This window comes from Trichoderma aggressivum (genome assembly GCF_033847375.1).
Source record: "Trichoderma aggressivum f. europaeum strain CBS 100526 chromosome Unknown scaffold_023, whole genome shotgun sequence".
In the NCBI taxonomy this organism is placed as follows: Eukaryota; Fungi; Ascomycota; class Sordariomycetes; order Hypocreales; family Hypocreaceae; genus Trichoderma; species Trichoderma aggressivum.
Genome location: NW_026946389.1, coordinates 354,537 through 378,658, shown reverse-complemented (window position 1 = coordinate 378,658; position 24,122 = coordinate 354,537). Strand labels below are relative to the sequence as shown.

The 24,122-nt window shown below is 49.7% G+C and overlaps 11 protein-coding genes across 11 annotated transcripts; 7 read left to right on the top strand and 4 right to left on the bottom strand.

Moving 5' to 3' along the window:
- Positions 1 to 509: 509 nt before the first annotated feature.
- Positions 510 to 1,738, bottom strand: Triagg1_6129 (uncharacterized protein; the record flags this gene model as incomplete). The annotated part of the gene is made up of 2 exons (XM_062900720.1): positions 510 to 1,505; positions 1,631 to 1,738. 2 exons carry the CDS (start codon positions 1,736 to 1,738, stop codon positions 510 to 512), a joined length of 1,104 nt encoding a protein of 367 aa, XP_062754986.1.
- Positions 1,739 to 1,816: 78 nt separating this feature from the next.
- Triagg1_6128 (uncharacterized protein) lies at positions 1,817 to 4,582 on the top strand (the record flags this gene model as incomplete). The annotated part of the gene is made up of 4 exons (XM_062900719.1): positions 1,817 to 2,059; positions 2,176 to 2,428; positions 2,533 to 3,223; positions 3,280 to 4,582. 4 exons carry the CDS (start codon positions 1,817 to 1,819, stop codon positions 4,580 to 4,582), a joined length of 2,490 nt encoding a protein of 829 aa, XP_062754985.1.
- A 307-nt stretch (positions 4,583 to 4,889) lies between these two features.
- Triagg1_6127 (uncharacterized protein) lies at positions 4,890 to 5,994 on the bottom strand (the record flags this gene model as incomplete). The annotated part of the gene is made up of 2 exons (XM_062900717.1): positions 4,890 to 5,389; positions 5,427 to 5,994. 2 exons carry the CDS (start codon positions 5,992 to 5,994, stop codon positions 4,890 to 4,892), a joined length of 1,068 nt encoding a protein of 355 aa, XP_062754984.1.
- A 152-nt stretch (positions 5,995 to 6,146) lies between these two features.
- On the top strand, positions 6,147 to 7,048 carry Triagg1_6126 (uncharacterized protein; the record flags this gene model as incomplete). The annotated part of the gene is made up of 2 exons (XM_062900716.1): positions 6,147 to 6,167; positions 6,254 to 7,048. The coding sequence occupies 2 exons, from the start codon at positions 6,147 to 6,149 to the stop codon at positions 7,046 to 7,048; spliced, it is 816 nt and encodes a 271-aa protein (XP_062754983.1).
- Positions 7,049 to 8,362: 1,314 nt separating this feature from the next.
- On the top strand, positions 8,363 to 9,579 carry Triagg1_6125 (uncharacterized protein; the record flags this gene model as incomplete). The annotated part of the gene is made up of 2 exons (XM_062900715.1): positions 8,363 to 8,608; positions 8,671 to 9,579. 2 exons carry the CDS (start codon positions 8,363 to 8,365, stop codon positions 9,577 to 9,579), a joined length of 1,155 nt encoding a protein of 384 aa, XP_062754982.1.
- A 355-nt stretch (positions 9,580 to 9,934) lies between these two features.
- On the bottom strand, positions 9,935 to 10,481 carry Triagg1_6124 (uncharacterized protein; the record flags this gene model as incomplete). The annotated part of the gene is made up of 3 exons (XM_062900714.1): positions 9,935 to 10,093; positions 10,218 to 10,334; positions 10,416 to 10,481. 3 exons carry the CDS (start codon positions 10,479 to 10,481, stop codon positions 9,935 to 9,937), a joined length of 342 nt encoding a protein of 113 aa, XP_062754981.1.
- Positions 10,482 to 11,421: 940 nt separating this feature from the next.
- Triagg1_6123 (uncharacterized protein) lies at positions 11,422 to 12,483 on the top strand (the record flags this gene model as incomplete). The annotated part of the gene is made up of 3 exons (XM_062900713.1): positions 11,422 to 11,472; positions 11,615 to 12,068; positions 12,149 to 12,483. 3 exons carry the CDS (start codon positions 11,422 to 11,424, stop codon positions 12,481 to 12,483), a joined length of 840 nt encoding a protein of 279 aa, XP_062754980.1.
- A 2,092-nt stretch (positions 12,484 to 14,575) lies between these two features.
- Triagg1_6122 (uncharacterized protein) lies at positions 14,576 to 16,250 on the top strand (the record flags this gene model as incomplete). The annotated part of the gene is made up of 2 exons (XM_062900712.1): positions 14,576 to 15,425; positions 15,490 to 16,250. The coding sequence occupies 2 exons, from the start codon at positions 14,576 to 14,578 to the stop codon at positions 16,248 to 16,250; spliced, it is 1,611 nt and encodes a 536-aa protein (XP_062754979.1).
- A 362-nt stretch (positions 16,251 to 16,612) lies between these two features.
- Positions 16,613 to 18,520, bottom strand: Triagg1_6121 (uncharacterized protein; the record flags this gene model as incomplete). The annotated part of the gene is made up of 3 exons (XM_062900711.1): positions 16,613 to 17,427; positions 17,489 to 17,957; positions 18,029 to 18,520. The coding sequence occupies 3 exons, from the start codon at positions 18,518 to 18,520 to the stop codon at positions 16,613 to 16,615; spliced, it is 1,776 nt and encodes a 591-aa protein (XP_062754978.1).
- Positions 18,521 to 19,390: 870 nt separating this feature from the next.
- Positions 19,391 to 20,286, top strand: Triagg1_6120 (uncharacterized protein; the record flags this gene model as incomplete). The annotated part of the gene is made up of 2 exons (XM_062900710.1): positions 19,391 to 19,901; positions 19,958 to 20,286. The coding sequence occupies 2 exons, from the start codon at positions 19,391 to 19,393 to the stop codon at positions 20,284 to 20,286; spliced, it is 840 nt and encodes a 279-aa protein (XP_062754977.1).
- A 538-nt stretch (positions 20,287 to 20,824) lies between these two features.
- Positions 20,825 to 23,782, top strand: Triagg1_6119 (uncharacterized protein; the record flags this gene model as incomplete). The annotated part of the gene is made up of 3 exons (XM_062900709.1): positions 20,825 to 21,330; positions 22,419 to 22,722; positions 22,793 to 23,782. 3 exons carry the CDS (start codon positions 20,825 to 20,827, stop codon positions 23,780 to 23,782), a joined length of 1,800 nt encoding a protein of 599 aa, XP_062754976.1.
- Between the last annotated feature and the right edge of the window lie 340 nt (positions 23,783 to 24,122).

Genomic DNA, 24,122 nt, shown 5'->3' with positions numbered 1-24,122 from the left:
TTAAGGATGGATAATTCTGTACGGATTTCTCAATGAACCATACACTAAGCATACGTTCATTTCAGTGTTAGTGGTTGCCATTGGCTAGCGAGCTCAAGTTTTGTCTTGCTCTCCAGCATTACAACTCATCATAGTACATCAGGAGCAGTTCAATTTTCCATGCTCGCAGTACTAGGTTAGAAGGAGACTGCGTGACGAATCAATATTCATATCTAATATCTCAAGTGCCAAAATCAAGTTTGGCATACCACAACGCCGTGATGATACTGTGTTCGTGCGTCTGTGTATTGCTGGGACAATGCCACGATACATGCCCAGTTCCTCTCCCATCCGTCCATCCAAAGACGCCTCAGGCGGACTCCTTTTTTCCACTTCCATATTCCTTTCCCCTCTCCTTCGTAGGTTCTTTCCTTCTAGAGCTTTAGTTGCCGGGGATGGAAAAGAAAAAAACAAATTAAGCCCAAGGAAACAGTTATATATAGCTGCTAGTATCACTTTCCCCGTGTCCTTTACTCGGTGGGCTCGCGAGGCTCGCGAGGCTCTCTGGGCTCTCTGGGCTCTCTGGGCTCTCTTGGTTCTCCCCGTTGACCGCCGCCTCGGCCGCCTCCACGTCCGCCACGCTTGTTTCCGCGCTGGCCACCCTTCTCTCCGTCACCCTTGCCCTCCTCCTTCTCGTTGCTGACCAGGTTGGCCGTAGCCAGTCGCTGGGACAGGTCGACCTGAGTCCGGATGGTGTTGGCCAAGTAGCTGACCATGAGAACGTCCTGGATGTGGTTGTTGAAGTCGTGCTCGATCTGAGAAGCGTCGACCTTGGGGGCCAGAGACAGGGCGCTCAGGAGGTACTGAGCCAAGGCATTGTTGGGCTCCTCATCCTCGTCCAATACGCCGTTGACCCACTCGCTGACGCGGTCCAGAAGGCTAATGGTTTGCTCGATGGATCGACCCAAGCTCTCAATGTCTGACACCAGGGGAGTGGTCCGTGACTCGAGGTCCCGGGCGCTTGCGACAGCCTCGAGGGCGCTCTTCTCAGCATCTCCGTACAGTATCTTGTGGGGAACCTGGATGAAAAGGCAGCTCTCGGCAGCTCGCTCGGCGTTGACGGCCACGGGGGCGCTGATGTAGCATCTTGTCTCGATATCCTTGCCGGGCTCTGTGGAGATGGTGAGGTGGATGGCGGGGTGAGGGAAGGTGCCGGTGTCAGGGGCGGCGAAGAAGTTTTGGATCAGGGCGCTGAAGCTGTTGAGCTCGTGGGAGGTGGTGTACCAGCCGAGTAGGGACTCGCGGGGGGCGGCCTTGAGGACCAGGGCGAGCATGTTCTTCTGGTACTCGACGTCGACCTCGACTTGGTCCTCCTCTTCGGTATGGGGGATGGCGAAGCACGAGCGAACCTCGACCTCGGTTCCATCTTCGGAGCGGGTGCCTACCAGGGCGCCGATGACCCGCGTGGACTGGGAGTTTTCACGGACATCTCGTCGAACGGCGTGATCGAGGATGGAGAGGACAGCCTAGCCACAGTAACACATCAGCCAATGAACTTGTTTCTTCCTTCTTCTCCCCCCCTCTTTATGCCTCTCCCGCTCCTATATCGAGGCAAACTGGAGGGGTTCTATCGTGATGGTGCATTATATACCTGAGGCTGGATCTGGACAGTAAGCGGGGCAATGTTCGTCTGGAGCCCGACGTTCGTGTGCGCCAGCGGGCGAGCGAGGTGCAAAAACCGTTCCGTTGCGGCAGCCATACTGGGCCAAAAAAATGTCTCGACAACGTAAAAGAGTGTCGAACGATTTTTTTCTCTTCCTTCTCCCTGCTGATGCGTATGACAAAGGTCGAAGAGTGGGGGTGGGAAGGGGGGAGGATGAAAAAAAAACGAGTGGCGCCGGCTCTCTCGAAAACTGGCTCGCTTTCTTTTTTCCTCGCGATAGTCTCCAAATTTCGCCGATTTTGTGATTTGCAGATTTGGCGGGCGGCGCTGGGGTTGTGCGCACTAAAATTGCTGCAGCTCACTTTGCGACAAGGCTGCGTGGCGCAAGACGGAATCTACCCCACCATTGTGTGGCTGGTGAGTCTGATCCACATATCCATGCAAGGCTGACAGCTTCACTCGAAACTTTTTTTTTCGACCTTGTCCTGTCCTTGAATTTGCCTTTCATTGCGACGAGTTGCTTTGATTTACAGCCAATTTTGTTCCTCTGCGATAAAGCATTATGGCTGGTCCTAGAAGAGGTGGGAGTTTCAGAGGCGGCGGCTCGAGAGGTGGCAGCTCAAGAGGTGGTGGGAGAGGCAGAGGCAGAGGCAGAGGCAGAGGCGGCGGCGGCGGCAGAGGTCGGGGTGCAGGCAGAGGTCGAGGCCGTGGCGGCCAGTTTAGTCAATGGGGCCCGGAAAGGAGATTCGACGGTGCTCGCTTGGCTGAAAATGGCGAAGAAGAAGAGTAAGAACCTTGAGATTTGTTGCTTTGACTATTGGCCAGTATTCACTTGTAGCTAACAAATCATTTCACATACAGCGAGAATGGATCTGGGTTCGATGCCTCAGATGTGGAAGACGAAATGCTCCAACATGTAGCATCAGACGACGATGACGAGCAAGAAGCTCCCGCACGCCCATATATGGCACTGATGCAGAAATTTCACGATTCAAGTGCGCCAAGCGCCAAGAGGAGGAAGATTGCGCACGATGAGCCCTCGAACCGGAGCCCAAGTCCCGCCATAAACCAGTCAGAAGACGAAGAAGCGCCCGAGCCTAGGCGGGAAGACATCGATGAGGCCGATGAAGAAGAGGAAGAAGAGGGAGGAGATCCAGCTTCCAACATTGAAGAGGCCCCAGAAAACGACTCCGAAGACGAGATTGACGCTACAGACCCGTTCGATTCACATTTCGCCAACCCGGATCAACAAACCAGCTCGCAATCGGTTGTCGCGGCGAAGAATGGAGAGTGGACAACGACTCGCGCCATTGTACAGCCTTGGAGAGCAGTTATTACGTCCCCTGGCACGAATAACAATGTCTCCGCTCCCCAGCCAATATCAGGGCTTGGTGGGCTGAAACTGAAGCAGAAATTGCGAGACACGGCAAAGGAAAAGATGGGCAACCTGGATGCAGCACAAAAGGCATTTGCACCCTTATTATTCGACTACAAGGACGTCTTGTTTTGCGATCGTTCTGTGGAGAACTCCACCAAAATACGACAGGCGGTCTGTCTCCATGCGCTCAACCACGTATTCAAGTAAGATGGACCAATAAGCTTAAAGTTCAGAAGACTGGACGCTAACTTTATTCCAGGACTCGAGACAGAGTGATTAATAACAACTACAAGCTTTCAAAGGCCGGTGATGATTCAGAGCTTGAACTCCGAGATCAGGGCTTCACTAGACCCAAGGTCCTGTTCCTTCTACCAACACGCAACTCGTGCGCCAAGATGATGAAGGTGATTCAAGACTTGGTCGAACCAGACCAACAGGAGAATTTCAAGCGATTCAATGAATCATACGCTGAGAGCGACGAAGCTTTCGGTGCTGATCGGCCTGCCGACTTCAAAGATCTGTTTGGCGGCAACGATGATGACATGTTCCGTATCGGTGTCAAATTTACCCGCAAGACGATAAAATACTTTGCGCAATTCTATAGCTCCGATATCCTCTTTGCCAGCCCTCTTGGTCTCCGCATGGCAATGGGATCTGAGGAGGAGAAGAAGAAGCCTGATTTTGACTTTCTCAGCTCCATTGAGATGGTTGTCATGGATCAAGCAGATGCTCTTCTGATGCAGAATTGGGAGCACGTCGAGTACATCTTTGAACACCTGAACCTTCAACCAAAGGATGCTCACGACTGCGACTTTAGCCGTGTCAGAAATTGGTACTTGGAGGATTGGGCAAAGTATTTCCGACAGACGGTCATCCTATCTGCCTTTAACACCCCCGAACTGGCAGAACTCCAGAGGCTGTACTGTCATAATTGGGCCGGAAGGGTCCGCTTGCAGCCAGAATACCCCGGCGTTATTGGACAGCTGGGCGTCAAGGCCAAGCAGACATTTTCACGCTTCCAGTCGAGCGCCGTGGAGAGAGATCCCGAATCTCGGTTTGGCTACTTTACCTCTGCCATTATCCCATCTTTGGTGAAGCGATCCAAGGACTCGAGCGGCACGCTCATCTTCATCCCATCCTACCTTGACTTTGTCCGCGTGAGAAACTACTTCGCCACTGCCGACGAAGTAAGTGGCCTCACTTTCGGAGTGATATCTGAATACACCGAGGTTCGAGAAGCATCTCGAGCTCGATCTCATTTCTTGACTGGTCGACATCGGATTTTGCTCTACACAGAGAGAGCTCACCACTTCCGTCGGTATCAGTTCAGCGGTGTTGAGAGAGTCATCTTTTACGGGCTGCCGGACAATCCCATCTTTTATAAGGAGATTGCAGGTGGATACCTAGCCAAGAGTGAGAAAGACATGAAGATTGAGCCCGGGCAAGGAACGGTGCGGGCCATCTTCTCTAAATATGATGTGATGAAGCTGGAGAGAGTTGCGGGTTCCAAGAGGGTGGGGAAGATGATTCAGGATCGTGGCGATACCTTTGATTTCGTGTAGATAGGTCCTCGGCGCAAAAGATAGATTTGGATAATGGTTAGCATATTATAATACTTGGCATGTTGACTTTGTTACATTGGAGATTGCCCGCAAAGGATTGTGATTCAAAGCCTCGATACCTCGAGGCAGTTGGTTTGTCATTCCACTATTGTAGATATAAATGTACATGAATATGTTGTGTTGTACATGGTGCGTCCATCCCTCAGTAAGGTTGTGTCGCAGCTCTAGATTTTTCTTCTTCTTTTTTTCTTCTCTTCCCTTCTTCCCGTCATAGCCCATATCCATCTTTCATGCATCATAGAATCATTCACCTCTTGACTTGCTCGCCAGATTTTGCGCTTTCAGGAACAATATCTCCCGCCATAACTTCCGCAGCAGCGCCCTCCTTCTCCGCCAACTTGGCTGATTCCGCACTCGGAGCTTCAACCGCACCCTCGCCCTCGGTGCTGAGAATCATGAAGCGCTGAACCATTTCCTCCAGCTCCTTCTCGTCGCGGAACTTGGTCACCTTCTTCACGTTCTGGAGCGTCACAGGGGTCGAGGAGCGTCCTAATAACCGGTCCCGCGCAAGAGTCTTGGCCGTCATCATGAAGCGAGAATCCTTCTTTCCGTCGACAAACTCCAGGATTGCGCTCTCGCCCTGGTCGTATGTGTTCTTGGACTCGGTGCGGACGACTCGAGTATAGCCCCCCTCGCGGGTCAGGTAGCGGTTCCGTAGCTCGCCAAAGAGCTTGGGCAGAAGCAGGTTCGGTGTCTGATATCGTGCGGTAAGTAGCTGAGTCGAAGGAGGGGAAGAGGAAGCCCAAGCTGCAACAAAGAGAGGTTCAACCAACATAAAGAATACCCTGCGCCGACCTCCTGCACGGCTCATTGTTTCTTTTGGCGAGCGTTATCAGCTTTTCGGCGAGGCGCTGCGTCTCCTTTGCCTTTGCGTATGTGGTCTGGATGTGTTCATATTGCACGAGCTGGGTAACGAGACCTCGCAGCAGAGCCTGTCTGGCCGAGGACTTGCGGCTCAGATGCCGATACTTGACGAGGCCACCAGCCATTTGCGGCCAGCTGAAACTCGGCGTGCGATTGAGGGCTGCGGGATGTAGGAATGCGAATGCAGATGCGAATTGCCAGAGGATTTGGTCGCTTTTGCTCTGCTTTTTTGGCTGTTGAGGTCGAAACGTCTCACTGCGCCGGGACTTTGTGGTGGGCTGTCTGTCGTCTGGTTGGCTGTAATTTTTTTGCACGTCTAAATTTTTGGCGGCGAATCTCGGGCCCAATCTGGAACATCGAACGCTGGTTATCGGCCGAGCTACGTCAAAACCAACCACCAAAGCTCCAACATCGTCACTCTTTTCCTTCCCACCGGCGCAGGCAAAGTTTCCCCTGCGGCTTGGCCTGAGAAACACGCAGTTTTGCATCTTGTGGGAGCTGCGCAGCTCAATTGCACCATGAGAAGCCGCGCATAGGGCATTATACACAGCCGCACCTGTCGAGATTCGCCCCAGGAATTAATCTCTCTCTTTTCACCAGCCGCCCCCGTTCGCATTCGCATCGTCTCTCCAGCGACACCATGGGCTTCGCAACCGGCTTCGTGAGTCGACTCAGTGCCTCCCGTTCTTGATCTTCACGTTGCGGCCGATTCTACGGTACAATGCTTACATGTCTCTCTCTACATAGACCGGTGGCGTGACGCTCACTCTGTCCCTCGCCTACCTCTCTGTCCTCGCCCACCAGCGCACCCGCGAGGCTCAAAGCAAATCGCTGCGCACCCAAACGCTCATGATTCAGCACCTCATCGATCCAATTCCCCAACCGTTGCCCCCGACCCGATCCGAAGTCGCCGCTGCCCAGCGAGAAGCCGCCGTCGAGGTCGCCAAGCAGCGATGGAACTCCGAGGTCGAGAACGCTGTGCGCTGGGTGCAGCACACAGACTGGGAGGAGGTACGTGAGGGCATGGAGGGTAGACTCGCGTATCTCTGGGCCAAGGCCACGGGCCAATCTGTAGAAGAGGTGGAAAAGGCGAGGCGCTCTCTGGAGCCTTTGAAGAGGACGCAGAAGGCTAGCGGCGAGATCGCAGCTGCTACGAGAGGGGCGTTTAACCAGGCCAAGGAATTAACCGAGAGCGTTGAAATGACTGCCGAGAACCGGGCTCTGGACGCGAGGCTGAGAACTAAGAAGGCCATCGAGGAGACGGCTACGGAGGCCAAGGGAATCGTTAGCGCCACTCTGGACAAGGGTCGAGAGAAGGCAAAGGGGATTGTGGGCAAGGCCAAGGCTGCTGTCGGTCTAGCAGAGGCCCAGGTGGAAGAGATGACGGGTGACAAGGCCAAGTCACAGCTGAGCCCCGTGCAGCAGGCCTTGAAGCAACGATACGAAAAGCCTTCAAAAGACACAAGGACAACAGCGGAGATTCTCAAGGAGAGATACGTTCCAATGGACAAGCGAGACAACTCAATTTTGCGAGGATTGTAATAGGGTTACGGATTGTTGGCAGTGTGATATAAAAAAAAAAGGCGAATCCGAGCAAGGTGTCATGGCGGACACTTGATCAGGCTGGAAGCATCTGTTACTTCATGTATGGCGCAGATAGACATTACAATGTACTACTACATCCCCTACCATGTTGCGAATCTCGAAAGATGGTATTTTCTCATTGCGGAGATGAAAGGCGAAGGTTGTGTAACATATGATGACACTCCCCGGCTTGGTGGTGAATAGTGCTCACGCGAGAGACCATAATGCTGCGTTGACGGGTTATTCACGATGAGGAAGGCTCCTGGGCGTATATAGAGAAATTGAAACGTGGTCTGGAATATGATACAAATCATAAAAGAAGCGATAAAATTAGACAAGGCCCTGAACATGACATCAATAGCTAGCTGGGGAGAGCACGGAAGTGGTGGCAAGAGTTGTGCCGCACCCTGCACCGCGCCGAGCAGAGCAGAATTGAGGTGTTATCGGAGCACCCCGAGCAAATGCCGGGCGTGATCCGGCTCCACGGACTCGTACGAGGATTCCCGAATGGTGCCGCACGCTATTGAGCAAAAAGGAGGTCGGTCTAGTGTGGCTGTTATACAGTATGTATCTACTAGTTATACGCATTCCAACTGGAATATTCCATTATTTCAAACACATTTGGCATTGGAAGTGATGCAACAATAATCATGACCGTATACACGTAATACGACACATGGATCAATCAGTTCCTCCGACATCTCATCTTACTCACCTGTAAGCAGCTCGGCTCAGCACCGCCAAAAACACTTGCAGCAGCGCTTGAGTGCTACATTCCTCTCCCAGCCCACTAAAAAGCCGCTAAACCCGTAGCGCATATTGGAAAATCCCCTCCGCTGATTGGCTGTCGGCCTGCGTATCGGGAGTCGTACTGCAGCGCCTTTCCGAGGCAAGTTGCAGCACCGTCAAAGTTCCTGCCTCCGCGGAGCCGCTGCTGCGCACAGGCAAAAAATCTGACTGCAGGTACGTCCCTCGAAACTTCTGGGGCCGACATCGTTTCGCCTTTTCTTCTTTCTTCTTTTTCTTTTTCTTTTTCTTCTTCTTCTTCTTCCACACTTCAACTTCTCTTGTTATTATTTCGTTCCTCGATAGCCTCTGCCTCTTGTTTGGTGTCGGCTTCTTGTTTTCCTGCGGCCTTTTCGAGTCCTAGATTTTGTGCTCACCACCGGAAGGCGACCTTGCCATCAGTGTCACCGTCCACAGTTTACCGGTCCCACCAAACCATCACCACGACTCGCACAGAGCCCAAGTCGCTCAATTGACCGGCGCAACATGTCCTTCTCCAGTCTCGTCCAGGAACTTAGCCTTCGCGATGCCAACAGTGCTCGCCGGCCTGGTCCTGCGCCTTCAGTCTCAACATTCGATGACCGGGCCTCGCACGTTTCTCGCACCATGTCTGGTTATGCCAGCACCGCAGCCACCAGCGTGAGCATCGCTGGCGACATTGGCAGCCAGCTTCACGGCGGCTACTTTCACCCTCTGGCTCGATCCTGGCAGTCTGAGCGCCAGCTGACCAAGGTAGGACGGGATTCCCAACAATTTGGCGTGATATCCGTCTTTTACTGACTCTCTGCCTCTAGTCTATGCTCATCTACCCCATCTTTGTTACCGACGGCGAGGATGACATGGTCGAAGTGGCCTCTCTTCCCGGCCAGTTCCAAGTCAGCATCAGCAGATTGACTGGCTTCCTCGAGCCTCTCGTCCACAAGGGACTGCGATCCGTCATGCTGTTTGGTGTCCCCATGAAGCCTGGCTCCAAGGATATCCTCGGCAGCGCCGCTGATGACCCCGAGGGCCCAGTCATCCAGGCTATTCAACTCATCCGCCGCCGCTTCCCTCAACTCTTCATCTGCGCCGATGTCTGCCTCTGCGAGTACACCTCTCACGGTCACTGTGGCATCTTGCGAGACGACTGCAGCCTGAACAACCAGATGTCTGTCGACCGCATCTCTGATGTTGCCATTGCTTACGCAAAGGCTGGAGCACACTGCGTCGCTCCCTCAGACATGAACGATGGCCGTATCCGCGCTATCAAGCTGAAGCTGATCGAGGAGGGCATTGCCCACAAGACGCTCCTCATGTCGTACTCTGCCAAGTTTTCTGGTTGCTTGTACGGACCTTTCCGGGACGCAGCCGGCTCTGCCCCGTCATTTGGTGACCGCAGGTGCTACCAGCTGCCCCCTGGAGGTCGTGGCCTTGCTCGCCGAGCCATTATCCGTGACATGAACGAGGGTGCCGACATCATCATGGTTAAGCCTGCTGGTCAGTACTTGGACATTATCAGTGACGCCAAGGAACTTGGCAAAGACCTGCCCATCGCTGCCTACCAAGTCAGTGGCGAGTACTCCATGATTCACGCTGCCGCCAAAGCAGGAGTGTTTGATCTCAAGGCCATGGCTTTTGAATCTACAGAGAGCATTCTTCGAGCTGGTGCCACCATTGTCATCAGCTACTTCACCCCCCAGTTCCTCGATTGGCTCGACAACTAAGATGTCGGATGAAGAGGCGAAGGGAAATCAATGGGCTAGCGTCGGAAGGAAAAGGACAAATAAAATACCAAGGGAAAAAAGACCAGGCGTTTGATGGCATTGCAATTTGATGGAGGCCGACTTTGTAACATGTGCCGTTAGAAATCTGCTTTTCACGTCTTTAGAGCGAGGCATGGGTTATGAACACGAGGGTAATGAAATGATGTATACTTGAAGTTTTTTTTCTTTTTCTTAATTCAATATTCTACTCATCAATTGAAGCCATTCATGGTTGTGCTGACTCTGTTTCTTTGCGCCTGGTTTTACTCTGTCCCATTCCGTTGTACTATCACATATTCATCTCTGTGTCTACCAATCACTCAAACTTGCCAGTCTCGTAGTCAAAGCCAGTGATCTTCTCGACGAGGGGAACAAGCTTGGCTACGAGGCTCTGGTGAGCAGGATCTTCCTTGATATAGTATGCCTTGTCCTCGTGAGAGTTGAACTCGAAGGTAAAGCCATGAGTCACGCCCAGCTATTTTGCCCAATTAGTTGTGATCTATTCCTCCTTCAATGTTCTCATTTTGGGTAAACCAGAGAAAAACAAAACGAAACACGGGGTTTCTTATTCTGCCGACGGAGGTTTTGGGAGGACTTACGTTGCGGCTTTCGGGAGCATTGTTAATGTTGGTTCCGCCTGTGACGGACTTGATGTAGGGGGTTTTTGTGGTTGGGTGCAGACAGGTGTCCTTGAGGGCGAGAAGGCCTGCGTTGGCCTGTGGAGGAGTTTGTGTCAGTGTTTTTTTTTTGTCTTTTGTTTCTTGAGAGGGGAGAAATTGTAGAGATGTTAGACGCACATCTGCAATGGCCTCGGGAGAGGCGTCTGCCTTGTAGGACAGGAGAACGATGTGGATGACGGCCATGTCGGTTGATGGTGGTGTATGTGGATAGAGGAGGGATGAGCAAAGAATGAGAGAGAAGGTTGTGGATAGGAATAGTTGAAGCCACGGGCTCTCAAACAGGCGGTTCATTCTGGCTGAGAGGTAGGTTATATATAGTCGCTCCTTCACAAAGCGGAGATGCGGTCTAGCAGCAAAGGTGTACGATAGATGGTTGGATGGTAACCTAATTGATTTGTCAAAGTACTGGGTGGCCCATATCGGGTGCTACCTTGATCAATGCACAAAAACAATCCGCTCATCGGAGAGTGAGATCTCGCTGCTCTTCCTGCTGATATGATCCGTGACCAGCGTGGCGAATATGGGACTCGAAAAGGGTTTGCACGCGGCGTATTGATGGTGAGGATTTGGGGTATCTAGTACTTGTGATTGGGTACGGATGCATGATGTTATGTGAGATGGGCAACCAACCAACGACATCGTGATTTATCTGCATATGCATGTCATATTTGATAGGAGGATCTACAATTCCATCGCCAGTAAAATTCTTTCATCCTTCTCTCATATGTTGGACTCGTACTCTTCATCCCTACCTAGTTACCATGTCTTGTGGTTTCCTTCTATTGCTCACAAATAAAGCATCAATCAACTCTATTGCTGCTTACCCATGCAAAACATTAGCATTGGCCAGATATGCGCATCCTTCCGCAGTGGAGCAAATGAACTTACATCCAACATTGTCCAGTACAAGTGCCAACGTCGTCCAAGTGCTGAAGATGGCACCATATGCCGAACGCGGGAAAACAATTCCTGCGGAGGATTCGGCGTATGAGTCAACAATTTCGATGGTAAAACTCTACCATCTCGTCGTAGAATTTGCGTAATTCTTTCTCTCTACGGATGAAGATTGCATCCGTGGACCTAGCGCCCAGCTAATAAGCTGCAAGACATACCTAACATAAGCATGGAGGTGCATTACAGCGCTGACACGCCTCTACAAGTGAAAGAGTCCAAGGTAGGTGAGCTACTGGACAAAGAAGACAAAAATTACTGCCAGAAAACAAAACAAAACAAAGAAACAAAAATAAAGACAAATCCAGAATGTCTCTGTGCACCTGCTCAACTGCTAACGCGAGACCTTGATGTCTCGATTCTAGTATCCTCTCCAGCTGCTTACAGAGAACACGCCAAACGGCAAAAAGGTGCAGATTCTCCTAGAGGAGCTCCATGATATATATGGGCTTTCATGGACCACTCACCTCATCGACCTCGAAACAGACGAGCAGAAAAAAGGCTGGTTCCTCCAGCTGAACCCAAATGGTATTTCCAAAATACCCCTCGCAACGCCGCAAGCTCTAACAGTCTGGCATCACCTAGGCCGGATTCCCGTCCTTCTAGATGTCGTTGAAGCGGCGACCGTTGTATCCATCATAGAGAGCTCAGCCATACTCGTCTACTTACAAGAAAAGTACGATAAACGCAACGTCTTTGGCTTCACTTCCGCCCACGAAAAGAGCCAGGCGATACAATGGCTGTTCTTCTGGCATTCATCGGCTCCAGTGCAAGGACACGCTCGACATTTTATGAAAGGAACCGCAGAACCCATACCATGTGCGTAAACTTACCTTTTTTTTTAATTCTCAAGATAAAGGGAAAAAGTTCAAGGACATAGGCTCAACGACCAACAATAGATGCAGCGCAATATTTCGAAAGGGCCATGCTTCGTATATACTCCGTGCTAGAATCTCACCTCAGCGGGCAGTTCAACGGACAATCCGCAGCGCCTCGCGAATACCTCGCCGGCGATGGGGTAGGAAAGTATAGCATTGCTGATATGGGCACTTGGCCTCACGTTCGAGGGTATCGATCCTTGGGATTCTCCGAAGAAACTGACATGCGGCCCAAATTTCCGCATCTTCTACAGTGGATTGATCGCATAGCAGCAAGGCCTGGGGTGCAGAGAGGTATCGACGCCGGCAAGTATGACAGCGAAGAGAACCCGGGGCTTTTAGTACGGGCTGAGTAGGCAGGCCTGCCGGAATGGTACACGCAGATGGGGTATCATTCATGTACTGAAGCATATTTGTAGCCCTTTGAATCATGGCAATGAGAGAAGCGTTCAACGTACTATCATCAGACGGGCTCTTAGGAGATACTGTGCGGAGAAGGTGTAATCAGCGTTACACTGTAGTTCAGACAACGGACCGTCCACGGACACGAAGAGGAACTGGCGAATGCGATCGGCCGTGGGTCCAGGGGGGCTTTTTTTCAGGGACACTGTTTCTATCTTTCCCATGAGGCGTGAGTTTGGGATAATCGAATGGACAGATGCGTTGGTGGACACTTGTCGCTAGGAAACTAGCGTATGATGAGAAGCCAATTACTGCAACTGGATTCAGCCAAAAGAACGTTGATCAAACAAGCTTTTCAGCTGCCCCTGGCAGTATGCGTAGCGTAGCTGATGAAGCGGCAGGGGTTTGATTGTTTGATGATGGCAGCCGATTGATGGGTGCCACATGCTATTTTTGTTAGCAGTTGGCTGTTTCAATATTCTTTGAAAGATGTTCTGCATCTGGTCTGAAAGCGGATATTATTAGATACACTGCTAATTTTGAAATTCTGGGGGAAACAAGCAAACCAACAACACTCGAGCTGTGCTCAAAGCCGTTTCACTCGTACAATAGCAAAAAAAGGAGAGCCAACGGCAAACATCTCTTTGTACTCCAGCCCAGGATGTTTGCGTCCATTTAGGAAGGGAACAGCGCCAAAGAGACACGAATAGCACCAGCGATGCTCCGTCATGCGCCGATCGGTGGGTGCGTGAATAGCGGTGACCCTGCCGAACTTTGGGATGCTCGAGAGAATGCTCAAACAATTCATGACCCAAATAGCTCCATCCGATGCCTTTTTTTTTTCCTTCTGGGAGACGAGATTGAAGCATCTAGACATTGCAACTTTAGTTGTTGGATGCAACATCAAGGTGATGCTGTGTCTCAAAGGAAACAAGTAATGGCTCGCAATGGGTTTCACTAGTGGTCATATTTATATACCCGCCTCTGGTTGAGATGAGAAGCTCGTCGATCATGGTTCGACTATTTCGGGCTACCGGAAATTTCACAAACGATGTATCGACGACACCTTTGGGCCGCCTTGACTTTTGAGAATTTTTTATTCTTATTTTTCAATATAGTACCAGGTAGGTAGCTACTAGTGGTATTTCCATTTGGACCCTTTGTAGATCTGGGGATACCGGCAAGAGACGCAACTTCCCGTCTTCGATCCACGGCTCTTTCCTCAACGCCATCCGGTACAGATACCTGTGGAATCGTGTACGAGTAGGTATATGCATGTATCTTTCAGTATTTCACAGCTTGGTCGGCCATGCCTTCTTCATAAAACCACGAAAAGTGGAAAGTGGAAAGTGGACTCGGGGCGCACGTCACAATCTTCGTTTCGTGCAAGTGCTTGCCCAAACTACCCATTGATAGGCCTCGAATAAATGTGGAAATTCGGAACCTGCGTGCGGAAGGGGCATCTCACACGGATCGACATGGAAGGTATCGCATTGTACTGGAGCTATTATGAGCAGGAGGCACTGATCCTCGCCCTTTAGCTTCGCATCCTTTCCTTTCTCGTCGTCTCCTTCTTTGTTCTCATTTCCCATGTAAACAAATGCTCTCTTCTTTATCCTCTTTATCTTCTTTTCCCCTTCCTTTCCCCTTCTTTTTCTCAGTCTTTGTTTTTCTTCCAATCTTCAATCCCTCTTATACAATCCGAGGGAGAGACAACGACAGAGGGAGTCCGGGTTACCTCTGTTCCGCCCTCTCTACTCGCTTGCCTCGTTCCCCGACTGGTTCGCCTTTGCTGTAACCTCTTTCATATTGAGTCTGTTGTTCAGTTTGCATTTCAGCGTACCTTTGTTCCTTTGATCCTGTACGAATATACACACGCCAATGAAAACAGCGGAAGGATCGTGCCACTCGCTTCAGCAACCATTCATTACCTACAAGAAGCCGCAGATTGAGAGCATCTCGATATCCACGAATCTCGTGATTTGAGATAAACCTCTCGCTCCCCGTATAGGACGAGCCCCAAACTCTAATTATCATTGCGTGGCAATGAACCATCACAGTTCTACCAACGATTTACCATCAGAAGAGAAGATGGGCCTACTGGACCAAAGACGGGGTTCGGATGCCGCAACAGACGTTAGTGACAGCAGTACCGGTACTGCCACTGGCGCTGGTATATCCACAACTCCGGCCCATACCGACGGCCATTTTCAATTCGGTCTTTTAAGCCCTTCAACTGATTCCCTGAAAGCACCATTCGGATACATTCGATCAACGCCATGGCGGAATCTTGCCGTCCGCTTCCTTGTCTTTCTTACTCCTAGCTTCTTACAAGGCCGTCACGCTCGCGAGCAGATATGCCCGGCTAAACTTGCCCCAACTGCCTACCTTGATGGTATGCGCGGTCTGGCAGCACTCTTTGTCTTCTTTTGCCATTACTTTTATCAAGCATTTACTATCGCCGAGGGATGGGGTTGCGGCGAGACCAACTACCACATTCTCAAACTGCCATTCCTTCGTCTTTGGTACCAAGGCCCTCCGGCCGTCTGCGTCTTCTTTGTCATTTCTGGATATGCGTTATCATACCGACCTATGAAGCTAATTCGAAACGGAGCTTGGCCTGATTTCGCCAATACTATGAGCTCTTTAATATTTCGGCGTGGAATTCGTTTATATCTTCCCACTGCACTCTCAACTTTCATGATTATTTGTTTCTTGCGCATCGGCGCATACGAATGGACTCGAGATTTTGCCAACGATCGAAAGTACATGAAAAACATTGTAGAGCCGCATCCATCCCGCATGGAGCATGCATATGCTCAATACAAGGATTGGCTACTGCACATGTTTAGATTTCTCCAAGTCTTCAGCTGGGACAAGTTTGGCGGAAGTACCTGTAAGGAGAAATGATCCATGTTTAACATACTATCTAGAAATGCATACTAATACGCTCTTTCCAGCTTATGACGTCCATTTATGGACAATCCCCGTTGAATTCCGATGCTCGTTGTACCTCTTTCTTACCATTATCGGCACTGCCCGCCTGCGTACTTCGGTGAGATGGCTCACTGTTGTCTTCGTCATGTTGGTTACATATCGCAACAGCCGATGGGAACTTTTGCTGTTCTTTTGCGGGATGCTCATTGCTGAGAATGATCACATCCGTGGTGCGCATGTCCCGGCATCTAACCCAGCCCTGCCGATGGAAGAAAAGCCTCGCTCGACCAAGACTAAGCTGTGGCCCATCTTCTGGGCCCTATTCAGCGTTCTTGGCTTATACTTGATGTGTCAGCCGGATGGTCGTGGTGAAATCACCCCTGGATGGATATGGCTATCCTCCCTTATACCTAAGTGGTGGAAGGAAGAAAGGTACCGCTATTGGCAGTCGACTGGCGCTGTAGTTTTCATCATTGCTGTGAGCCATTCACCTCGATGGCAGCGCTTCTTCAACTTGCCAGTGGTCCAGTACTTTGGCAAGATCTCATACGCTCTCTACCTTATGCATGGACCAGCCATGCACGTTGTTGGCTACCACTTTGAGAAGTGGGCATACGGCTTGACTGGAGTGCAAGGCTACTGGTATAATGCAGGATTCGTCCTGGGGGCATGCTTCTGCATCCCCACGGTCGTGTGGTGGGCGGATATCTTCTGGAGGGCGGTTGACATTCCTACTGTCAAGTTTGCCAAGTGGTTTGACAGCAAGGTGATTGTCAAAGCGTGAGCTAAGGTGAAGATATTTACAGAGAGTGGACGAGAATGGTTTCTTTGATTCGGATGCATAGACTAAGAGGTTGAAAGCTTAGACGGCGTTAATAGCGGGGTGTCATTTTGTTTCCAATATGGACTTGATTTTGTCTTTGATCATCACCGCCGAGGGAGGTTTCTATTTGGTATTATATCTTTATAAAACTCGTCTTCATCATCTAAGTACACTGCGTAAACAGTAAAGGGTATGTCATAAACTTATTTTCTGTACGAAAAACAACAGTATTAGAGCCTATATAACATCTCATGCCAGGGCATGGCTCAGAGAGTGAGAATAACAAATAGTAAAAATGGACGCACACACCTAGTGATTTTTTCTTACTTGGAATCTGACAAGGGCCATCGTTCCTCATCTCGTGAGTACACTCTTCTTCCTGCTACCCAAGTCTCTCTTACTTTGAGTGTGCGAAGCTTCTCGACATCCATGTCCTCCAGCGGCTCGTCAAGCACAACCCAATCCGCAAATGCGCCACGCCTAATTGAGCCTGCGTACTGCTCAGCAAATGCTCCATACGCAACATTCTGTGTGAAGCCCACAAGGGCCTCGTCCAAGCTGAGAGTCTCTTGTGTTTGCCATCCTTGGGAGGGATTTTTGGGGTCAGGCCCTAATCCAGTGTGCGGGTTTTTCCTCGTGACCGCGGCGTAAATTCCTTGGAAGGGGTTTGGTGGCTCGACGGGGAAGTCGCTGCCGAGGATGGGTTTGATGTCGAGCAGAGACTTCATTCGGTAGGCTTCTTCTTTTGTTCGCTTTGGCCCGAGCCTCTCCTCGGCGTACTTCATGTCAGAGGTGGCGTGGGTGGGCTGAATGGAAGGGATGATGCCGAGAGCGTGCATGCGCTTCTGATCATCGGGGTGGATAATTTGGGAGTGTTCGATGCGGAACCGGTGCTTAGATCGACAATCGGCAAGGTTTTCTTGTTCACATTGCTCTTTCAAGGCTGCTTCAAAGGCATCAATGGCATTGCGGTTGGCCAGGTCTCCTATGGCGTGAATGTTGACTTGAAAGCCCTCTCTGGCCCAAGCTTTGGTCACTTCTGTGAGGGCTGACGCATTGATGAGGAGGGATCCGGAAGTCCACGGGTGGTCACTGTATGGCTCAAGCATGGCACTTCCCCAGCTTCCCAAAGCTCCGTCTTTATTAGAAAAGAATAATGTCAGCGCCACAACAGATCTCCTTGAAGTTGAGGAACTCACCAGCGAATAGCTTGACGCTGCGTAATCCAAACATGCCGTTTGAAAGAGTAATTTGAGAAATGGCTTCGGGGCAAAAAGTGTTTCTCTTTGCACACTCCAGCATACTGTAAACCCGGACGGTCCAGTCTGGAGAAGTCGCCAGTTCTGAATACAGCCGGGCGTTGTCTGCCGTCACACCAGCGTCGTGCATTCCTACCAGGCCAAATTTGTTCAACTCCTTCATAGCTGACTTGACGGCTCGAGCTTTTTCTTCTTCTCCGGGCTTCGGCCATAAGGCCATAATCATGTCCATGGCATTATCGCAAAAGACTCCATGGCCAGGATCACGAATAACGTCGCCCCCGGGAACGTCTGGGATCTTTTCTGGGAGGAGGTTCAACACTGACTGTGAAACCCACGAGCAATGAACATCAATTCTGTCCAGCATCATGAAAATTCCTCTGAGCTCGTCGTCTTGCTCAATGTCGCTCTAAAAGTTGACGATGGAATCAATTATTAGCAAAGCAGGTTCCAAGGGTGCCTATGAAGTCATTAACTTACAGCAGTAGGCATGCGACCAAAGGCAGACTGATCCCATCCAATACCGCGAAGCCACTGGCCTTTGGTGCCTGCTCCTGGATTTGCGGCAAGGTATGTCTTGATGCGATCTCTCACTTCATCAAGCGACTTGGATCCAAAAAGATCAACTGAGTGAAGAAATTCTCCGTACTGCAGCAGATGCCCATGGCCATCCCAAAGACCGGGAATCGCGTAGCCATCTGAAACGGAAATGTCGGCTCCTTTTACTTGGTGTAGAGAGTCCCTGCTATCCTGGGTCCAGACGTAGCGAAACATGCCATCCTCCACCGAGAAACACTCAGCAGACGGCTGTGCGGCATCATGAGTCCTCACGCTCTGGTAGCAATATACTGGAAGAGGGTCATTGTGAACACCCGTAAAGAGAAACGGGTGTTGCTGGAAGGAATAGGCAAAAACTGCGGCTGCAATAACTGAGATAACGGAGCCCCAGCGAAGGAGCGGTGATGGAGCCATTTTTTCTCAGGGTTGGCGTCGACTCTGCAGGTCTGGGACAGCAATTATCCCCCAAGTTGGTGCTTATATACAATTTTTTTCTCTTATAGTTTCGAAATCACTGACATATTATTTGCATGGCTTACGCCAAAAGCGCTGGTGTATTACATGAAGGGCACGAAAAGTGGTTCTGGAAATGTTAATAGTACGCCTTTTTGAGAAGCTTTTTCTTTTGTTTCCTTTTGGTCGCCCGACCGTAGTCCGAGACATTTTTTCGGTCCCTTGCAGTGCGACACCCTATCTCTAGCCAAAGTTACGATATCGATTATGATTTGTTGAATCCGTGGCTATTTTGCCGCTGATCAGGGACTGGCTTGCGGACACTAGCATTGAGTTGGAGGCATGGCGGGGTGAAATGGCGCCGAAAAAAAGGAGGGGCAGGGCGTTGAAGAACCCCTCATTGGGGTTTGGGGTTGCGCGACAGCCTTTTTGTGAGGGTTGTTGATGATTCGTTTGCTGGACTGTCAAAGTGGTTTTCGCTGTTTGTTTGTTGTTTTGCTTGTATTGGAATGAATTGATGGGCAAAGTAGAAGTTTGGCGGTGAATCACGTGTGCAAGCGATGGTGATGGCGTCTTCTAGGAAAGGAAAGAGCGTAAGGGCAGAGTAGCGACTTGCCGTTTGTCGCATTGATCGCAATTAGACTAGCAAAGCACCAAAGTATTACTTCGTATTTCTCTTTCTCTCTTCCGTACAGCTTCTCCTTGTCCTTGACCGCTTACCGCGAACAAACCCTTCCAGAAGAGGAGAGAAAGAAGAGAAACCTTGGAACACGGCCGAGCTACTCCTGTCGAAAACTTCTAATTCATACCATACCCAACAAAATCACAGCCATGGCTACGCCGTCTTCACCAGCTCAGCTCGACGAGCTCGTCCGGACTCGTGTCGACAAGCCCATTTCTCCAGAAGTCCTCTTCCCCATTCTCTCTTCTGCTCCCTTCATCCCCAGCAAGACGCTCATCAACGCTCGTGATATCGGCGCTGTGCCCGGCAGCAAAATTCCTTCTGGGCGCATCTTCCGCTGCGGCACCCTGGAATACGCCAGCCATGATCCCGACACCGTGGCCTGGATCAAGGCCAACGTCCGCCGCATCTACGACCTTCGCAAGCCACTCGAACGAGAACACGGCCCTGACCCCGAGATTGAGGGAGTCGAGAATGTCTGGTTCCCTGGGTCGCAAGAGTACAAGACGCCAAGCTTGGAGGATTTTGCCAAGGGGGACGGCAGTGCCGCCTGGAAGGATCAGTACATGGCAGTTGCTCTCACCTATGCGCCGACATACAAGGCGGTCCTAGAACACATCAGAGATAGCCCCGCGGAGCCATTCCTCTTTCACTGCACAGGTAGGCAATTCTTATTAACTACAGGCTACGTTGTAGTTACTAACACTGTGAACTAGCCGGCCGTGACCGCACCGGAGTTCTCGCCGGTCTTCTCCACCACCTCGCCGGCACGGCCACTGACGATGCGGTTCGTGACTACATGCTTTCCCGAATCGGTACCGAAGTCGCTCGCGAGAAGCTTCTAAGATTCGCCATGGACAGCGTTGGCACCAACGATATGGAGGTACCGGGATTCTACAACCTCGTTGAGCTGCGACCGCAGTACTGGACTGCCTTTGTCGGGGGTCTCGAAGAGCAGTTTGGTGGCTGGGACGGCTACGTGACCAAGGTCCTGGGACTGTCAGAGGAAGATCTTGTTACTGTGAAGAAGAACATTCGTTCTTGAGTTTTGCTATGATGGCAAGAGAAGAAGTGGCATTTATCAATCTGTTTTGCATTGTTGTTTGTGATACCATAGACGTTTGATGACGCTGAAGATGGCTATACTGAGAGCTTCGACCGTTGAATATCCAAGTCCCGTCTTGAAGCATACGAATTTCCTGTTACAGTAGTTGCGGATAAATACTTTTACCGAACTTGAGCGGCTTTTCTATGTATTTCTATCGCATACGAGTACGCCAGTCTTAGACAGCCCCATCTCTGAGACGGAGCCTTACTCAACCCCATAACGGCTACCAATGGCGGCCGAAACAGTTACCAAGACCAGGACTCATGATGATTACACTGTGGGATGGGTCTGTGCCTTATCTAAAGAGCAGACTGCGGCCACGGCCATGCTTGATGAGAGACATGGCGATCTTGTCAAGCCGCCAAACGACCCAAATACATATACCTTGGGGTCGATCGATAATTACAACATTATCATAGCCTGCTTGCCTCAAGGCGAGATCGGTAATAGCTCAGCAGCGACTTTTGCGACATAGATGATCTCTACTTTCCCATCGATCAAGTTTGGCTTGATGGTCGGTATTGGTGGAGGCATTGCCCCCAAGGTTCGACTTGGCGATGTAGTTGTTAGTACTCCGACTGGCCGGTATCCCGGAGTGATTCAATGGGACTACGGCAAAACAGAGAAAGGGGGTAGATTTAAGCAGATTAGGTTACTAAATAACCCACCGGCTCTCCTCCGCACGGCCTTAACGAAACTGACGACAGAGAATGAGTTGAACGGGTCTAAGATACCCGAGTATCTAGATGAAATAAGACAGAGATGGCCGAGACTCGTGTCAAAGTATACTTGGTCAGAATCAATTCAAGATCCGTTGCATGCTCCTGCGGCCGAGGGAGATGAGGGAAAGCCGAGAGAGACACGCGTGTATTATGATTTAATCGCCTCCGGTAACCAAGTGATCAAAGACGCCAATTTTCGTAATAGCCTTAACCAGCGCTATAACGGGCATATGTTATACGTCGAAATAAAGGCCGCAAGGTTAATAAATAACTTCCCTTATATTATCATTCAGGGCATTTGCGACTACGCTAACTCGCAAAATAACAAAGACAGGCAGGAATATACTACAGCAGTAGCTGCGGCATTTGCAAAGGAACTTTTGCACTATATTCAGCCACGTAATATTAAGGGAGAGCGACTAGTAAGAGATATAATTTAAGAGGGTAAGTTATTCCTTAGTTTAGCGGATGGCAAATCTCTAATGATATATATAGTTCATTACGACGTTACACACATTAAGACCAAGCTGGATAAAAAGGATGACGTTGAAATCCTCGATTAGCTTACACAAACCGACTACGGCCCTCAGCAAAGCAATTACTTTAATAGACGGCAACCAGAAACTGGAATTTAGTTTCTTAAGTCGGAAGAGTTCTAAAACTGGCTTAATATAAGCACATAAACGCTGTATTGTCTAGGCATCCCCGGAGTAGGAAAGACTATCCTGACATTAATTGTGGTCGATTCCCTTTACTTAAAGTTTTGTAACGACTTAAAAGTCGGTATTACTTACATCTACTGTAACTTTGGAATAAGGGATAAGCAGATAATTATTAATTTTGTAGTAAGCGTGCTAAAGCAGCTAGCTAAAGTCCAGTCTTATCTACCTAAGAGTATTAAAGATCTCTATAATCGCCATAAAGCTATTTAAACACATCCCTCTACTAATAAAACTTTAACACTTCTTCAGCCTATGACATTACTATATTCAAGAATCTTCACCGTCATTAACGCTCTTAATAAATACCAGGAGTCCAGTGGCTGCCGGGCAAGGTTTATCTCAGAACTCATAAACCTTTAAGAGAGTAATAGAGTAAACATATTTGCAACATCAAGGTTTATCCCAGATATTAGGGATAAACTTAAGGGTAGCACAGAGCTTAAGATCCGTGCTCACAATGAAAATATGCGAAAATATTTAGAGAGCCAGATAATACAGTTTGGCTCGGCATTATTAAAAACACACTGTGAAACAGTTGTAACAGATATTACAAAAGTGGTTCAGGGAATATAAGTTTCTGTTTTGCTTTTGTATAAAATTAAGTGATAAAATAACATTTGCACAGGTTCCTCCTCGCACAGCTTTATTTCGAAACTATTAAAACTAAGAAAACGTTGAAGAAACTTGAAAATATCCTAGCACACTTCCCTACCGGGCAGAAGGCATATGATTTTGCTTACGAAGAGGCTGTACGAAGAATCCAGGGTCTCGATTCAGATTCCAAGGAGTTAGCATGGCTGGTCCTATCATGGATTACTTGCGCAAACCGACCACTAACTACAGAGGAGCTCCAGCATGCCCTTGCTGTAAAAATAGGCAGGACTGAATTAGATGAAGAAAACCTTATAGAGATCGAAGATATGGTCTTAGTATGTGCGGGACTGGTTACTATTGACGAAGAAAGCAACATTATACAACTAGTCTACTAATATAACTTAGGAATACTTTAAGCGGACGCAGAATTGTTGGTTCCCAGCTGCACAGACCGAAATTACCATAATTTGCGTCACCTACCTCTCGTTCAGCGCTTTTGATACTGGGCTGTGTGAAAGAAATTGGGAATTTAAGAAGCGATTACAGTTGTTTCCGTTTTATAGTTATACCGCACGCAACTGGGGGGACCACGCTCCTAAGGATAAAGCAAGCCAAGAAGTCATCGAGTTTCTCAAGAGTCCAGCCAAGGTTGAGGCATCGAGCCAAGCGCTAACAACCAATGAGGAGAATTATCGTCAATCACTGCCAAAGAAAACCACCGGACTACACTTGGCAGGGTTCTTTGGCTTGCACAAGGCCACAGATACACTCCTTGAACTTGGATATAGCCCAAACGAGCGAGATGCTTGCAACCGAGAGCCTCTGTGGTATGCAGCCCAGAACGGACACGAGGCCCTCGTCAAGTTACTGTTGGCACGCGGAGCTATTGTGAATATTACTGATGGCTACGGAGAGAGTCCTCTCTTTACAGCAGTTGAACACGACCGTCAAGGAGTCGTTGAGCAGCTACTGGCAGCAGGTGCTGATGTTAATTTACATAGCCCTGGAGGACGCGGTCCCCTCTTGGCGGCAGCGAAAGGAGGCCATCAAAAGTCTTTCGAGATGCTATCATCCGCAGGTGCCGGTGTGAATTCTCCAGGCGCTGGGAGTGCGCTTTTAGCAGCAGCTGAAATCGACCATCAAAAGATTGTCGAGAAGCTATTAGCAGCAGGAGCCAATGTCAATGCTTCTAATAAATTCCTTGATATAGGACCTGCACTGGCGGTAGCAGTCAGTAGAGGTGACCAAGAGATTGTTGATAAGCTATTGGCAGCAGGAGCTAAATTTAAGTTCAATGGCCGTAACGGGGGGATTGTAGTTGAGAGCGAAGAGAAAAAACGATTAAGAGAGACGGTTGAGAAGATGCGGGAGATGGCTAGAGCGACCTGTCGGTAACCAGTATTTATATAAGAACCAATCTAATGACGATTACTACCAGGACATCATGACACTTTGTTTCTATAAAGGAAGCCAGATTCGCACAGACGCTTGATAACGTTGAAGATGGCTCTACCGAGAGCTTCAAACTTCTGTTGGACATCCAGATCCCATTTCCACTCAAACGACCAAGTCAAAGATGAGAATTCTGAAGCATTCAAATTTCCTATTGCAGAAAAGCCTGCCATCCAATCCTCAAGCTGCTTGATCTCGATCCCAAGTCCCCCTCAGTGACGCACCACCAGCCACACCCACCACCCACCAGCGCCACAAATGACGTCCTTAGCCACAGGGTCCA